At 39.6% G+C, this 17445-nt stretch overlaps 1 protein-coding gene across 9 annotated transcripts in view; it reads left to right on the forward strand.

Moving 5' to 3' along the window:
• The first annotated feature begins 2646 nt into the window (after positions 1 to 2646).
• stxbp5l (syntaxin binding protein 5L) overlaps positions 2647 to 17445 on the forward strand; it is a 177452-nt gene continuing 162653 nt past the window's right edge. For all 9 annotated transcript variants that reach the window (XM_059343455.1, XM_059343461.1, XM_059343457.1 and 6 more), the window contains exon 1: positions 2647 to 3632. In XM_059343455.1, coding sequence (XP_059199438.1) covers positions 3465 to 3632 — 168 coding nt within the window. In that variant the 5' untranslated portion in view covers positions 2647 to 3464. The remainder of the gene's footprint in view (positions 3633 to 17445) is intronic.

The following is a 17445-nucleotide window of genomic DNA, read 5'->3' on the forward strand; positions in this document are numbered from 1 at the left end:
TGTCAAGTAGACAGCTCTGAACATCCTATGTAAAAAGCCCCCTAAGGGTTGAGTCCCTGTATATCGAGGAACAAGTAACATATCTCATGGGCTGGTGTATTTGTGTAGTCTTTGGAGCCACTTTATAGACACTTTCTGGTCATTTCAGCCGCTCCCCTGCCTTGCCACATGTAGAGAAAATTATAGCGTGTATCCATCCAGAATGACAGACACAGACCTAACAGACAGGACATGATGTCTCCACATCACAAGTCAATTTTTTCAAGCACTGTTCCAGCTCCATTTATTTTCTGAGCTCATGACCATGCATATTAATAAAGCAGTCATTATGAAGCATCGAAAGTACACTTATCATTCCATATGTATGCTTTGCTTCTTCCTGCCAAGCATGTATCAATCCATTAGCACACCGACATTAGCACAGTTTAGAGCTGAGCAAAGAGAACCTCTGTAGAGTTTGATAATTATGTTTGAACAACAAGTCCTTGTACCCAAGCGAGGGAATGGGTTGTTTGCAACTGACTCCCAAAACGACATATGTGATCACCATTTATATGACAATTATATTTAATGTTGTGAAACAGTTGCAAGGTCACAGTGACAGTAGTGTTTAATGTTGTGAAGCGGAACTACTTGGTTAGTTTGAGGCAACAAAACTGCTTAGTTTAGTTTAGTAAAATATCACGGTTTGGGTAAAAATATCAACTTGATATACTTACATATTGCTACATAGGTAGGTAATAATATAGACTTTTTGTTTCACATAAAAAACTGGCCTCTGCGTCAAAGTCCACTCACCCCAACCTCCTCCTTGCACTGACTATACTACTATCACCTGATTTCCTCCTTTGTTCCCATCATAATTATGGCAACTGAGGTGATGTACTGTATGTATGGCTAGCAACAGGCTGCACAGACGACCTCTGTGACGTGACATAGCCCACCGCTATGCCTTGCAGTTGCTATGCCATTTTTCAAGAATGGGTCCCCTGTCATTTTCTTGTGGTACTCCAAAAGAAATCTCGTAACACTTTTAAAAGCCTCAGTAATAGGTCTTTTTTTTTCATCTCATATGAAAGGGTTCTAAAGGCAATAAATATAACCTATAATACAAGAAAAAAGTGCAGAAACTCACCAATTTAAAGGAGCTTAACAGCCAGCACGCTTCTCTTGTGACATCTGCAGAGTGTGCAGTCTTGTCAGTACTCTGGACAGCATTAGTGACACAAACCACAAAGTGTAGTCTTTTTATCTTCTGAGACGGGAGAATAGGACAGACTGACCGTGTGTGCTGTGCTCTGTCTCCGTAACATCAAGTATTGCCAGGGGGCAGAGGCCGGTGATGTAAGTACTTATGCAATATCACTGGTCCTGAACATTTAAATGAGGTAATTATGGCTTATTATTTTTTTTTACAAAATTTGAATATTTATTCTTTCCAATTTTTGTTGCCCAAGTGTGGGCTCAATAGTGGTGGTAATAGCAGAGTTGGCTTAATTTTTTATTCTTAAATTCTATCAGTAATTTTTATAAGTCTGCAGGAGACACACACTACATTCATATGTCTTTGAAGATGAAGGGACCATTTGGCAATCAAGAATGTGAGAAACAGTCAAATTAACATTATACATTTCACAGCATCCATGTCTGTTTCCTCAGTTCAGTTTCCTGACAACACAGTGCATAAATCTCAGCTGACAAAAACTTGTTCTTCAGGCAGTGCCAGTCAACAATAATTATTTTTTCTTTGACAACTGCCTGTGAAAGTCAACTGGTTGATCTTCATAATGTTCAGAAATGTATAGAAACCATTAGCTGCCTGGAAGGTCAGACAGCCATTAAACACTTAATGGTAAGCTTTGGAAAATGGTTGGTTTTAATGTAAAGGATATTTTCTTGGTGGTTAATGGTTTTAGCACATTACTGTATTGTGAAAAACTACTCATAATGCATTAAGAACCACACTGGGCTCATTCTCTTGATCAGGATTCTCGATCACTGAAAGCATTAACCAAACAGATATTTTTATTCTGTATCCTTTTACCTCTCCAAACAAATATATCCATTAACTTTTCCCAAATGTGAGTAGCTGGAGCTAAGTATAACCTGTAGGATAAAACTAAACTAACCTGCATATCTCAGTGGACTTTCAGTTGATATGGTGGCAAAAGTACAGGGCATTCAAACAACTTCACTGAAACCATATGATAGTGAACCATACAGCATAACATGAATATATTAAATATTTATTGTTGTCATATGCTGATAAAATCTGGGTGGTTTTAGAAGAACTGGTCTTGAACTGAAGTGGGTCTACAGTCCTTTCTCTCACAGTGATCATGAATGTAGAGGGACTGAGACTGACAACCTGTGGTTGGAGACTTCAGAGGGAAATTAGAAGCTGCAAATGGATGTAGGATGCAACTCTCTTTATAATTATGCTTTATTTGATAGTTCCATAAAGGTATGGCAGGATGCATGAGGAATTCATGTTTAATTTATTGTGGGTGCACTTTTTCTTTATTGCCGTTTCCCAGGTTTCGTTTCCCATAATCATTGTGTGTCTTGCTTTCACCCAATCACTGGTGAGGGAGGACGGGGAGGAGAGAGAGAGAGAGAGAGAGAGAGAGAGAGAGAGAGAGAGAGGTGGTGGGAGGCGGGGCTGGCTGTCATGGTTTTTCAGCACCGCGGACAGCTCCCGTCTCCTGTCTCTGGACTGCAGGGAAGCAACGCTGAAACACAGCTGGCTGATAGAGGAAATAACCCGACACATCCATCCATAGATTAATCTCCAGTTATCACTGCCATTGCACAGCATCTTCTCCTCATTCCCTCTTCTTCACCTCGATGGACGAGTTGTCTCGTTTTCCGGCCTGACTGTGGAGTCCAACCGCGTATAACTGCATTGCCTCTGCGTCTCCAGCCTGTTTCCCCCTCCGTCTCTTCCTCTTCCTGGCAAGCCACCGCGCTTTGAAAGTCCTGTCTTTTTGGGGAGGGGGGGAGCGGATCGACCTGAAGTTCTTTTGATGTGTCCACGTGTGTCTGATATGTCTCCCTGATTATGTTGAGGTGTGGGATTTCTCTCCAAAGCCCGGAAGCGGACGTTACTTTAGGATGCAGAAGGAAGATGAAGTTTTCAGTTCAGTCGGTGCAGATATGAGATAGGCGACCTGCATCTGCAACATTGGCTCTAATCCCCACATCAGACGCATTCATTTTTTTTTCTTTTTGTGGACATCAGCCAGCGAGCAAGATGAGGTTCATCTATGACTTTTTAAATTGCACGTAAGGGAGAGAAACAGATCTTTTACCCTGCTACCGCTGCAGGAAGCGACGTTTTCTTTCTCCAGCTGCCCAAACGAGTTTGTATCTTACGTCTGAGAGGAGACCTGGAACTCAGGGAAAACAAAGGAAGCAGAGCGGTCCTCTTTCTATCTTATTTACAAAAACACGATTTTTAAAAAATGAAGAAGTTCAGGAAGGTGTTGGACGGCTTGACCACCTCCTCTCCGGGAGGGACTATCGGATCCCCATCGTGCGGCAGCGCGGCCGGGACTCCCACAGCGACGCCAACTCCCAAGGAAATCGACATCCAGGAGACGTTAGTGTCAGAAAACTTTCAGCTGTGTAAGGTGAGTAGATAGAGAGGGTAGGGCTGCCAATATCACACTAAGGACTGGGGTCCACACATCATGTATGGATTCTATCATCCATATATAAGATATTTGTAAACAAAATGATACGCTGATGTGTAAATGAAGTGGAGGGGGACCGTAAAAGTTGGATCGGTGTGTTGAGCTGCTGCGCTAGATTTGGTGGCCTGCTGTTTTGTGTTTGTGTTGAAAGTTCAGCACCATGGAGAGCTCCTCGTTTCCAATTTTCCCAACAAAACAGAATCATCAGACAAAAGCTTCTGCATCTTTTCAATCTTTTTGTTTTAGGGCCTTAAATTGCAGCTATAGTCTTCCTTTGTTTATCGACACCAGGCTTGGCCCCCGCGGACACGTGTGCACGGCGGGTGAAGCTGGCATGTGTGTGCAATTTTTTTTGTACCCACTCCAGCTCCCCAGTACATGCGCCCCGCCACCAGCATGCTGTAACAGGCTGCAGCAGCCTACACACATGTGATATAAACAATCCAAAGGAAGTCAATGAATAGCAGCCTCCCCGTTGCATCAGCAAGCAGGCACGAATAGGAGTAGGAGCGATGACATAACTGGTGTCCCTCCCTTGCATATAAAAAAAAGAAAAAAAAGTGCACAGCAAGCCAGCGGAGGGACCCTGCAGTGCTGTCCTAGCTGATGTGCTTTTCACCGAGAAGGAGGGAGAATGAGGGAGGGATGTGGACGGTTGAAGGTGGGGGTGGTGGAGGGGGAGGAGGGGGGTGGGGGTATTTATAGCAGCCTCTGCCGCCCATTGCAGCCCTTTTTTTCTGGATGCATTTTGGAGCTGACTGCAGCGATTATTCCTCACTCCTTAAAGAAACGGGGTAATTTTTTGGATACAATTGTGAATAATTCATTGAGAACCCGAGAGAAACTGGGTTGTTTACGGAGCTATATTATTATTGGGCAGACTTACACTAGTGCAGGGGGAGGTTGTTGTTTTAATCATTTCTGTATAGAGGAGCTGGGGGAGGAGGAAGGAAGAGGAGGGAGGTTGATTCACAAGCTGAAAAGGATGCTGCAGAGCACCCTCGGCAGGCAGGCAGGCAGGCAGACAGAGAAGAGAAAGTGCTGGAAAAGAACAGCATGATTGCCTGGTCCCATGCAGGAAGCTGCTCCTCCTTTAGTGAGTGGCCTAATGCATGACTGTTTTTAAAGGACACTGAATCAACTCTCATGAAAAAGCAATGAGTGTACAGAAATGACTTCCATTTCCACCAACATCACATTTATTCTCAGGGTTTTTATTCAAGTCTGTGCAGGTGCAGGTTGTATGTTTCTGTGTATGTGTGTGTGTGTGTGTGTGTGTCAGAGAGTGAGGGAAAGGGGCAGACGGAGAGGGAGAGGGAGGGACGAGGCAGTATAGATGCACCTGTTATATCTGTCAATGGCAGACGGGGTTCAAGGTGGGACGGAGAAGGGATTTATGTGTTATTGATCCATTAAAATGTCAAATTTTAGCCATTATGTCCATCACATATCCATTATACTTAACAAAAAAAGAGAAGAGTTGTTATAATAAGTATATTAAATAAGTATGGAACACTATGGGATAGTAAAAGTTGGATACAGTCAGTATTTTGTCTGTCTTGGTTTTGTCTCTCTCCTCGTCTAAGGAGGAGGCTGCTCTCTCATGTTATGCCAAACAGAATGTGGGATGTAGACATGCACACACTGAGTCCGTAAGAACCATGTGATGTCTCCCATGACCTTTCATTAGGCAATGAAATATGTGCAGACTGTACATGCCTAAAGGAAATGAATGTAAATGTAGAAGCATGTTCCTTTTATTCAAATTAAATGTCTCCAACTGGGTCAGTAGTCACCAATAACATATAAATGTTTCATATGAACACAGTAGACAGAAATACAAGGCAATCACCCATTTTCCCCATGTCCATCCATTACCCCTTATATTTTTAGATCTGGTCTTCACTCTCTAACAGGGGTATAAATCTGAGCTGGTGCAGTGTGTGTGGGAGGGTTTGGCATCTTGGCTAACTTCTCTAAGTTAGTCATGACTTCTGTCCTCACTGTGCCGTGTGGGAAGATGCAACAACTCATTTTGTTTGGATTCTGCAGCATTTTTATGTGTTTATAGTGAAAAGTGCTGTAGCAGAGGTGCCGAAATGAGGTTTTGGTGTTAGACTCAGAAGGAGTAAAGGGGGGAAGCAGGGACACTTAGAATCTATAGTTTCAATTTCAGTTAACAGCAAAATTGTGTGTTAGAGAGAGGAAGTTTAACAAAGAAACATAGAGAGGGAGATAGGCTGAACTGAATTGCATTGTGTTGGTTGGTAGTTGAATTAACTGAACAAAAAGAAGGTCATTAGAATTAATTGAAAAGAAAACACTAACACTACCAACCTCACAACCCTTTTTGTGTTATTTTATAGTATATGTAGATTTATATTGATCTCTGTAAAAAGAAATACAAACTTATGACTCTACATTAGGATAATTCTCTCCCAGTCAGCCCCATCCCCCACATGTCAGTGTTTTGTTGGTAAAAAAGGACAGAAGGAAGGCAGGAGGCTAAATAATGGTTGAGGCCAAGCAAGCTTTATGCATTTACTGGCTTCCACCACCCAAAACACGCTGGCAGCTTTCAGATTTATGAAAAACAGGTTTATTTTAGGTTTCCCTGAAAACCAACAGACTGAATAGGAAGCCATAATGTGTTGAGTTTGCTTAGAATAGCAGTATGGTGCCTTTACAAACTCAACAATAGAAGTGGTGTAAATACAAAACTCTTTGTGCCACATAAAAGTAAAACAAGAATTTGGCGATCTAAACTAAAGACCAGAGTCGAAACAGCACTTTCCCTCTGGTTAAATCTACAGTACAGCTGCCCAAACGAGAGGAGCTCAATATTAGTTCAGCAAAGCTGCAGGGGTTGACACAAGCTTGTAAACGATGTTGAGGGTGTGCGTCTGCAGTTTCTGTATAAAAAGCTTGCAGGCGCAAGAGGGCACAATGTGTTCTCTGTATTGTCCAGATGCTGTATGTAAGAACGGACAAACAGAAAACTCACAGGCCGTAGCAGTTATAAAAAACCACTCTTACAGGAAAGGAGATCAGAGGGAATGGGCAGGCTTGTTTGAGCTGACAGGAAAGCTGTAATTATGCAAATAACAGCACAGAACAAAAGTGGTATGAGGTTGTGTCTGAAAAGTTGTCATGCCTTGGACTGGGGCAAGGTAATTCAGAGAAGGCCATATTGGGCGGTCTTACTGGTTTCTCTCGTGCTACATGCTGATGACAGAAATAGAAATTGACTTAAACAGCTTGAATCATGCATCCGTTCTGCCTTGTGTGAGTGATTCAAGCTGCTCGTGATGGTGGTGTAATTGCATGCACATTTTTCATTCCAAAGGAGCCTCATTTGAGTGCCATACAGTTCATACAGTTGCTGACATTGTTGCTGACCAGGTATATCCCTTCATGCCCAGTCTCAAATGGATATTCTCAGCACTCATCATCTCTGCCTAGTTCCTGGAACATGGCAGTTACTTTGCTTGGGTGTCCTGCGCAATTTTCAGATATCTATGTAGCAGAACAATGTTGAAAAGAGGTATAACACAAAGTTTGTAGCATGAATGCCCTGCAGAACACACTGCAACCTCAGTCAGAAACTAGTTGAATCCATGGCTTTAAAAAGGTTAGGGTTTTCTGAAGGCAACATTTGGAGGACACAAAATATGAAGCGGCAATTTCAGCATTCAATTAAGGAATGTTCATTATTTGGTGAAAGCTGATTTGAAAAGTCGTATTCATTCAGGTATTTCTGCTCTTTATTTTCACTGCAAGGTCCTCCTGTGGCAAGGGCAGAAAATCTTTAGCTAGAAAAATATTCGAATATTTCCAAAGAGACGCTGATTATGCTAACATTAACTAGAAAGGCACTGAGAGAGTCCAGACCTTCACCAAGGCATTGCACAATGTTAATGTTCTGACTTGAGGGGGCGTTTATGTGAATTTTGCCAGTTGGAAACTCTCTGATTATTCCGGCACCACATGAATGAAGCACAAATGCCCTATCTCACAATCTCAATAAAGGTAAAAAAAATAAAAATAAGTATCACCCAACAATTCCTCTAAGCTTCAGTTTTTATGGTCTTTCACCTTGTTGTCATGGTATTCAGCCTGCAATTTTACTGATTTGGGGTTTTCAGTGAAAAAGCTTTAAAAAGCCACCGTCAATCAATTCCTGCTCAACACCCAGCTCAGCTAAAAAGCCACATACAATGTATTTCCCCATGGAGTTGCTGATGACCAAAACAGAGTTAACCATCAGTGAACTCAAAGGGACAAAAAATACAACTAAGAAAAAATGCTAATTTTTGGTTGTGTTCCTTTGGAAAGGAAGCACATTTCAAAATTCCAGTTATAAATGACGAAATACTCACATTTCACTTATTTATTTGAGATTATCGTTGGATTTTGGGTTTAGCTCTCCACTGAGAATCAAGTTGTTGCATCACAACCTTCTTTCCTAATACAGTTTCTTTGTATCTGCTTTATGTATGAGTCCACCATATACATTAAAAGTCTTGTCATGCCAACATTTAGTTCACAGGTAAATTGGGCTACTACTGAGTGTCCAACATTTAAAAAAGAACTCAAATAATGTGCATAAAAATGGCCCAATACAACAACACAAAAGAGATCCTCAGAAATGACCACTGTATCTTTTTTTTTTAATGATACAGTGTCAACTAAATATTTAATTTATAACTTTCACAAAAAGCTTTTGCACTGAATTTCCAAAATGCTGCATACAGTCTGTATATCTGAAAATAGAAGCTCTTCACAGTTGGAAAACTAGTAACAGCCAAATGTTTGACGCTAATCATTGCCAGCGTCTGTCATAGTGACTGTCATTTGCATTCTGGGAAGTCTTTACCTCAGCTGACTTCATTCATATTGCATGTGCCACTTCTTTTTTTGAATCCCATCACCTCTCTTAAGTGGAGCTCCGACTATAGAATTTTAATCAATGGAAAGTGCTGGTTTCCATATTCATTAAGTTCTATTCGTCGCTGTGAAGAACATGGTACTAACCCCATTAATTGGAGTTTCTGAATATATTCTTAGTCACGGATGAATGGATGTGAAAATATATGATTAGTTATTGTTGCCTTGGTCTGACAGATGAGCACATACCTGAATGGATCTCTACTTTGTCACTTGAGTGGTTGCATTAATAGTAACTAACTGCCAGGATCCCACTCCAAATTCCCACTCCAAGCCTTGCAAAAGTATGAAATAAAAAGAAAAAAACTAAATCTAAGTGAGATACTTTGTATGGTAAACCATTTAAAAAGGATGAATTTGCACCATATAGCATATAATTTGTGTTTATTGCATGAATCATGTGAGACACACCATTGTAAACAACAACAACATTTTTGCCTCACACCGTAAGAGGTCCTGTGGTGCTCGAACCACATCATTCTACAAGAGACAACAACCATTATTTGCATGATCATGAAGGGTCACTTGTCAGAAATAACATAAAGTTAACTTTTGTTTGGAGAAATTAAATATGTTTTACTGGTGGTCTCAGGTCTCTGAAGTTGAAACTTCATGTCTGAATTCAATTAGGTTTTAAGTGCTTTAAATATTTTTGGATCTGGAGCTTGTTAAAAAAGTGATCTTCTGAGACATCTTGACCCCATTCACATTTCTAATCTCCCTTAATAAATGATTAATCTCAAGAGGGGATGTGTGATTACATATAATACCATCACAATTACATTTAAAATTAGATTTCACTGTAAAAAAAAAAAAAAAGTCTTTCTAAGTCCATTAGGTTAAACAGGATGATTCAGAATGATTCATGTAATACATTGAAGAATTGAATGGCTTTGTACCACATTTTACAGCCAGTCCTTCAGGAAAAATTTAAATTTTAAAGTACTTATGCCCGTAAGATGCATCAGTTTTGATTTTCTAAAGCTGGTATCTATTTCGGATTGAACAGTCTAGGACATTTTTGTTTGCATGAATCTTGCGATGGCAATCGTTAATCAGTCGGTTGTCTACCAGTTTGGTGCAAACTTAAATATCTCAACACCTTTTAAAAGGATGGTCATGAGATTTCAATAAACATTCATGTTCCCCAGAGGATGGAGCCTTCTGATTGTGTTAGACCACAACAATGAGTAAAGTCATGATAGACCAGTGCAATGATAAAAATAAAAAAAAACTTGAAATGGAGAGGTCTCGATAAACCCATGCTTGAATGAGGATGATATGACTATGGCTACAGGCTAGCTGAAGCTAGTAACACGCTTGAGTGGTAATAGTAATTATGGTATATTTCCATGAAGGCATAAATTGCTTTATGAATGTGTTTATTTAGCTTTGTTGAGGGAACAAGAGACCCTAAATTTCCCTGCCTAAAACCGCCACTCTAATGCTAGGCTTACACCAAAAGATTTTTCCATTCCCAGACTAAAAACTGAAAGTCTTTAGTAAATCTAGGAGTTTTACTGGAGTCACTGCGCTCCCGTCATGTCCATCGTTAAGTTTAAGGTAGTAATCTACTCTGTTTCATATCAGTCTTTTCCTAGTCTTGGGTTGGATCATATCAAACGTGTTTGATATTATCTCAAGTCTCAGTGACGTAACACAATCAACAACCAATAGATGCGCAGGGGGAAAGGTCCCCGGTTCCAGACCAGCCAGTAAAACCACTTCCACAGGAAAAAGGAACACCACAATAATGCTAGTAAGCTCAGTCCTCAATAAAAATATAGTGATGTCATATATTTAAGGCCACAAGCAGGATTTTGGGGGCGCTGTTTCTTATTAAAGAGAACAGTAAGGAGACCAAGTTAAAATTTATGAATAAATGATACATAAATAAGTAATAAATAATCGATGATTAATGTATGATTAACTAAATGAAAGTTGATAGAGCTGATAAATATAATTATTCAATTAAACACATTATAATTAGATAGAACATACATGTAGGCCTATATCATGAATTCATTTCTAAATTTTCCTTTCCTTTATTCTTCCTTATATCTATTTTTTACTGTAAAAAAGTCAACTTTTCATGTCAGAAAAACAGAAATCCTTTTACAGCTTTGTGAGGGGGCATTTTGTGGCATCTTCTCCTCTTCTTTTTCTTTTTTTGTTTTTCAACACAAACCACTGCACACACTAGAGCAGCTGGAGCCAAAAGCTGCTTCTCCTCAATTTTGTAAGTTTCTATTAAGAGCATGATGAGGAAAAAAAAATGCATGGTAGGAAAAAAATGCAAAAATAATCTAGTTGTAGCCTTGTAAATAGTTTCACAGTCCGTCTAAAATCTCAGTCTGAGACTAGGCTGGGACTAAAAACTATAAACACTTGCCTTTAAACGTGAGCAGGTGTGAGTTGATAGTCTTCCAGCAGTCTTTTCCAAATCTTTTCAAAGTCCTCTGATGTATAGGTAGCATTATTTGCCAGGCCAGTGACTGCAAAAGACTTTCACTTTAAAACCTTATATATATATAAACTTTAAAGCTGAAGATTTGGAACAATGAGCTTTTTGTTAAATATGAGCAAGTAGAAAAAAGAAAGAAAAAGCTTGCCGCTATTACAGAGTTAACGGTAATTGTTTCCCGTTGATTTTTTTTCCCGTGTTTAAAATAACGTTACCGTTGGTAAGGCGTGGAGGCGTGGCGAAACGACGGAGGCTGAATAAGGCAGAGGCTGATCATTCCCAGGGACTGATGCTTACATGGATAGCTTGGCTGGGATTTCCCTATGGGATTTCCGGAAACTGCGCAGTGGCGTTCAGGTTAGTGTCCTGAGTAGCAGCCTGCTACCAGCAGGTGAAGCTACCTGAACAGAAGTGTGATTGGGGCAATGTTTCTCCTCTGAATAACAGGATATGTGCTTGTTACTTCCAACGAGAGACTGAAGAGGTACTATATAACGTTTGGCAATTGCCACGATTAGTAGGCCTTCTGAAAACAACCAAGGAGAGCAAATTAACTGTACAGCTGTGGAAGCCATGTGCGTCTAACAGCAGCATGAACTGCTAATGCTACCTACACCAGAAGACTTTGAAAAGATTTGGAAAAGAATCAGGGAAACTCTCAGCTCACATCTAAAGACAAGTGTTTAGAGTTTTAGTCCTAGCCTAGTCTCAGACTGAGATTTTAGACAGACTGTGAAACTATTTACAACTAGATTCTTTTAGCATTTTTTTCCTACCATGCAATTTTTCCCCATCATGCTCTGAGTAAAAACGTACAAATGGTGGAGCTTTTGTCTCCAGCTGCTCTAGTGTGTGCAGTGGTTTGTGTTGAAAAACAAAAGAAAAAGAAGAGGAGAAGACGCCACAACATGCCCCCTCACAAAGCTGTAAAGGGGTTTCTGTTTGTCTGACATGAAAAGTTGATTATTTTACAGTAAAAATAGATTTAAGGAAGAATAAAGGAAAGGAACATTTAGAAATGAATTCATAATGTACATTTATATCCTATAATATATTATATAATAATAATAATATGTATCAGCTCTATCAACTTTCATTTAGTTAATCATCCATTAATCATCGATTATTTATTACTTATTTATGTATACATTTATTTATACATTTTAACTGGGTCTCCTTACTGTTCTCTTTACTAAAAAACATCGCCCCCAAAAATCTAAATATATGACATCACTATATTTTTATTTAGGACTGAGCTTACTAGCATTTCCCTTAAGGACCTTTCCCCCGCTCATCTATTGGTTGTTGATTGTGTTACATCACTGAGACTTGAGATAATATCAAACACGTTTGATATGATCCAAACCCAAGACTAGGAAAAGACTGATATGAAACAGAGCAGATTACTACCTTAAACTTAACGATGGAGATGACGGGAGCGCCGTGACTCCAGTAAAACTTCTAGATTTACTAAAGACTTTCAGTTTTTAGTCTGGGACTGTGGAAATCTTTTGGTGAAAGCCCAGCATAAGGCAGACAGACATTTTTTTAAAGGCAGCAGCAAAATGGTAGGCTAACAAAAGTGTGTCACTGAGCTACTGGATATCTGTTGAGAACATCTGATAACATGATTGACAGTCCCAGACAATGACATCAAGAAAATATGAGCAAGCGTAAGTGAGGAGTCAATGCAAAGAGATAGTCCCCCTGACTGATCAGAGGCTATGAACTTTTTATTTATTCATGGACTCAATTAATGGAAACTATCTTTTTTTTTAGTAGCAACTTTTCTTGATGTAACCAGAAGCAAGGTGCAGTCAGGTTGCCAGTACAGGTACAGATTCATCTTTTTTGTCCAAATATGGCCACTTCTGGCTCCATAAAACAACATTTAGCAGTAGTCCACAAACCAGTGGATGAAGTCCAGTGGCTACGTCTTTAATACTGTCTTTGTAGTTTAGTATAGTAGCCTATACGAACTGATTTACTTGATCAATGATTAATCTGATAATATTTTCAGTAGAATCTCCAATCTAATTTTTTTAAATGTGAGCTTGTTAGATCATGCTCTGTGTTATGATTACATCTATTTTGCACATGGGAATGTGTCTGGTAGAAGAAGGTGATAATTAGTGATTATGACAAGGTATCTTAGCTAACACTAGCCCGTATGCATCAGCTGTCCCAAAATATGTTATTCACTGAATTGGTTCCTGGAGACTTCTTAATTGTAGTGCTGTTAATTGATATTTTTGCTCCTCAGTTCCAGACAATGGTAGTGAGTAGCTGTTGATATTATTAGCAGTATGTTATAAACCACCAGCAGTTGATCCAGTGTAAAGTTTTTACTGAAGAAATGCAACTTTTTTAAACTCATGGTTGAATCTCAGAGGTTAGGACTTTGCCATCCCCTGTGTCGTCCCTTTGACTGTATGATGTATGGGCTTGGAAATATGACTTCACCTCACTCCCTCAAAAGCAACCCCATGAGCTTGCATGGGTGTGATGACTCAGTGGGTTGACTTCCAGCTAGTCTCACATTACCATGTGTCAACTGCCTGTCAGAAGCCACAGTGTGGGATCAATTAAGGAGGAGTTGATGTCAGGCGGAGAAGAGAAGATCTCAGAAAAAGCAATAACAGAGGAGAGATGTTCAGTAAACTGTGTACAAGTGAGTTAGAGGAAGAGGTCTGTGTCAGAAGTGTGTGTGTGTGTGTGTGTGTGTGTGTGTGTGTGTGTGTGTGAGTGTGTGTTTGTGTGTCTGTGTGTGTGTTCAGTATGTATCCATCCCAACAAATCACCAAATGTGGCACAAAAACATTTTTTTTCTTATGCTTGAGGGGGCATCTGGCTTACTTTTTTTCTAGAAATGATATGAATTATATGAAAGAAATTACATGAGCACATTAAAATAACATGAAACACCAGCTGTGGCTGTGTGTCTGGAGTGGGGGAAAAAAAGATAAAGCATTATTGAAGTGTTCAAAAGAGCAGCATTAGAGCCCACTGTGACAGAATCTTTATGCTATGATGATGCTGTCAAAATATTAGCTATTGTATCACATTCTACATTATTTTTTCTGTTTGCGTCAGTGTGTGTTTGAGAAGGAGAAACAGCCGCCCCTCGGTTTCGTGTGGGCTTTCAAACTGGTTTGTCCATTCTGTCTGTAGGTGACGGCAGACCGCCTGCCTCACCTCATGCTGTGCAAATATAATGGAGTGAGCTTTTCTAACAGCCCTTCATTTCACTCAATTTTCCATCACTTCACTCTCATGAAATCTGCTTTCATTTTGCATCGCCTAATCAGCCACTGCGGTAATTCCTCTTCTGTGTGATGTGAGGCGCTTAGTGAGAACAATATTCTAGTCAATTTTATTTTTTATTTCTAACAGAAAACCTGTTTTGTCTTTTCCCTTTTCGTCATTTTTTCCTTACCGGTCAAAGTATAACCATAGATGTTATGAGGGAAAACAACATTCAGGGCCCCACCCTTTTTCTGAGAGGCCTAATCCATAATGCATTTCTTGTGTTTTTTCATGTCATCATCGCTTGTGTTTCTGTGGCTCCATCAATTTTCTGAGGACAGATGAGATTGTGGGAGTCAGTAATCTTAAATCCACTGTTGACCCATAATATCAATTTCTGCAGTGACTCATGATAAAAGGCAATATATAAAAATGAAAGAGAACGTCTGCTTTCGTCTGAACGTCTGAAAAAGTCTTCTTGAGAAAAGAGTCTTTCTGTTTTTCCAACTTCTTTTAACCTCTATTCCACTGATGTACATTTGCACACTTTTATTGCCCTTTATGTGCACTTCACTGTGAGAGAAAATATGAGCCAAAACAGGCATGACTAAGACATCTGAGTTGAACCTTTTATTATGGAAAACAATGCACTTGGAACTGCAGTTCCACAAAGCTTTAAACCAACATATAGTTTCTCCCCTGCCTCTCTGAGTGGTTAGTGGATCTGTCTGCTCTTAAGTGCTTCTCTCAAGCACTTGACAAACCTCATCTACTTGATGTCTCTCTAGAAGTATCTAAAGGGTGTATGCTGAAGCCAGAGATGAGTTTCTTTGTTTTTTAATAGCGACACTGCTTGTTAGAGGACTTAAGGGTCCTTTCTTTTAGAAAGTCGGGTAAAAAAAATGCAGACAGAGTATCCAATATGTAAGAGACAGTATACTCAGGGAGGAATACATTAAAAGTGCAGTCTAATGCATCTTCAGTGATAAACAGCGAGCTGTACATTTCTCCTCTAGATTTAATCAATAATTTCCATTGAGGGTATTTGAGTAAACTGCAAATATTGTGTTAATTTTGACTGTCTGTGATGGGGTTTTGCTTAACTGACATAGAAAATGCATTTTAAACTCATCAGTGGGTTCAGTGCCATGGTAGTGTGCAGGCCAATCACTCAAGCTAACCACATTAGCTCACAGTCTGATAACTAAACATGACATCCAAGTCAATTTCAAATTTACTGCCATAAAGAATTCAGGCAAACCATGCAAAAATAGAATATTAAGAAACATCCATAAAAACATCAAATTTCTGTTTTGCAAACCAGCCATGTGTGGATGTGGGTGGTTGTGAGGGGGCAGAGGAATATGTTATCACGGTATTGTGGGTAGTGACATGTGACTCCCACTTTTTCTATCAAGCCTGAGGCATGACGCTGATGTCATGGCTGATTCACTGATATGTTGATGTGGTTAAAAAGGTTAAACCACATATACAGTACATCCACACATGGCTGGTTTCTGACCCCCACGTCTGCATGAAAGCACGGCATGAAGCCCCAGCATACAATCACAACAATCACCTCCTCCACACACACGCAAGCACAGACGATTATTCTGCACTTCTTGTATAATAGAAATTATGTGTATGTGAATGTTCAGCCCACGCTTTCATCTGAAGAGACACATGCTTAACATTCTGCACATTTGACCCTTAAAGCATTCGTGGTAAATGCTGCCGGATAAAAACTGTAGGCTGCACCTATTTCTGCAGTATTTTTATATGTATAATCGTCCCTTAAAATGCAATATAAATGCATAACTGCCACACATTCATACTATATACACACATACAAGTGTCTCTTCCCCACTCCCCCTGGCCACACATAACACTGTGTAGTCTGCAACTCTCATATAAATGAGCCCACTACAGTCAGCAGGGAGGGAAGCTTACCCAGGCTCATTCATTCGTTTTCATACTTCCGAGCTCTCACACTGCATTCTCACCCTGTTCGCATTGGTGTGCTGGGCTGTGTGTGCATTCATGTGCTGTGCAGCAAGTTCACAGAGGAAGTGCTTATTAGATCGGCCTTAGCCCCATTGATGAATAGAAGTCCTTCCCTTCATCCTTTTGCTTTCAGCATGATAGAGAATCACAACCTGGAAACCCTGAATGACTTGAATGATTTATTTGTGGTTAAAGGAAAATATACTGAGCAGTTTTTAATATAAAAATTTGCATTTATTAAACAAAGTGTTTTTGGTATCCTTATCAATTCCGGTTGCCACAAAATAATTATTGTGAATTCTTCAGATCACCTGTCAATTAAAAAAAGAGTTGGTGTTTTATTGTGCATGTTTATTTTCTGTTAATAAAAATAGTTCCTGGAGCTGACACTTTTATATTTGCACGTTCTTCCAATGTTGCTTCTAAGTGTTTTTGAAACTATTTAATATGCAAACAGATTTACAACAATAGAGGCTATATATCCGTTGCCTGAGAAAAAGAAAAAGCTGCTATATTTCATGATCTTGTATTGACATTGGGTAAGATAACTGTAACGTGAGCGGTTTCACTTGAACCAACAGAGTTATCACCTGGCTGTGAAGTTGCCCTCACCCCTGCAGAGCATTTAGTGTCTCTTTTCAGATCACATCTTTGATGTTTCACTTATTCTCACAGTTCTCATCAGAAGCATTTTTCAGCAAAAAAGCTCTGACGAAACCTGCTGCACCTTGCCAGCATCAAAGGGAAAAAGTCAGTGACTAGCTGGTGAACATAGTGGACAGCCAGATATTTCCCTCAGGGGATGGTGGGGAACAAAACAGAGCTACAAGGACAAACACAATTGGAAACATGCCTAAATGCTAATGTTTTGTGTCTGTTGGATGTGTAAACAGAAGAATATCCAGTGGTGGAAGAAGTATCAGATCCTTTACTTGAGTAAAAAATAAAGTACAAGTACCTTGAAATTATACTTAAGTACAGTACTTGAGAAAATTGACTTAGTTACATTCCACCATTGGTGATAACAAGTTAGCGACATTATATCAACTTAATAAGGTCAAAAATGTAAATTTAAAAATAAAGGTTGAA

This window comes from Centropristis striata, chromosome 10, assembly GCF_030273125.1.
Source record: "Centropristis striata isolate RG_2023a ecotype Rhode Island chromosome 10, C.striata_1.0, whole genome shotgun sequence".
Taxonomy (NCBI): domain Eukaryota; kingdom Metazoa; phylum Chordata; class Actinopteri; order Perciformes; family Serranidae; genus Centropristis; species Centropristis striata.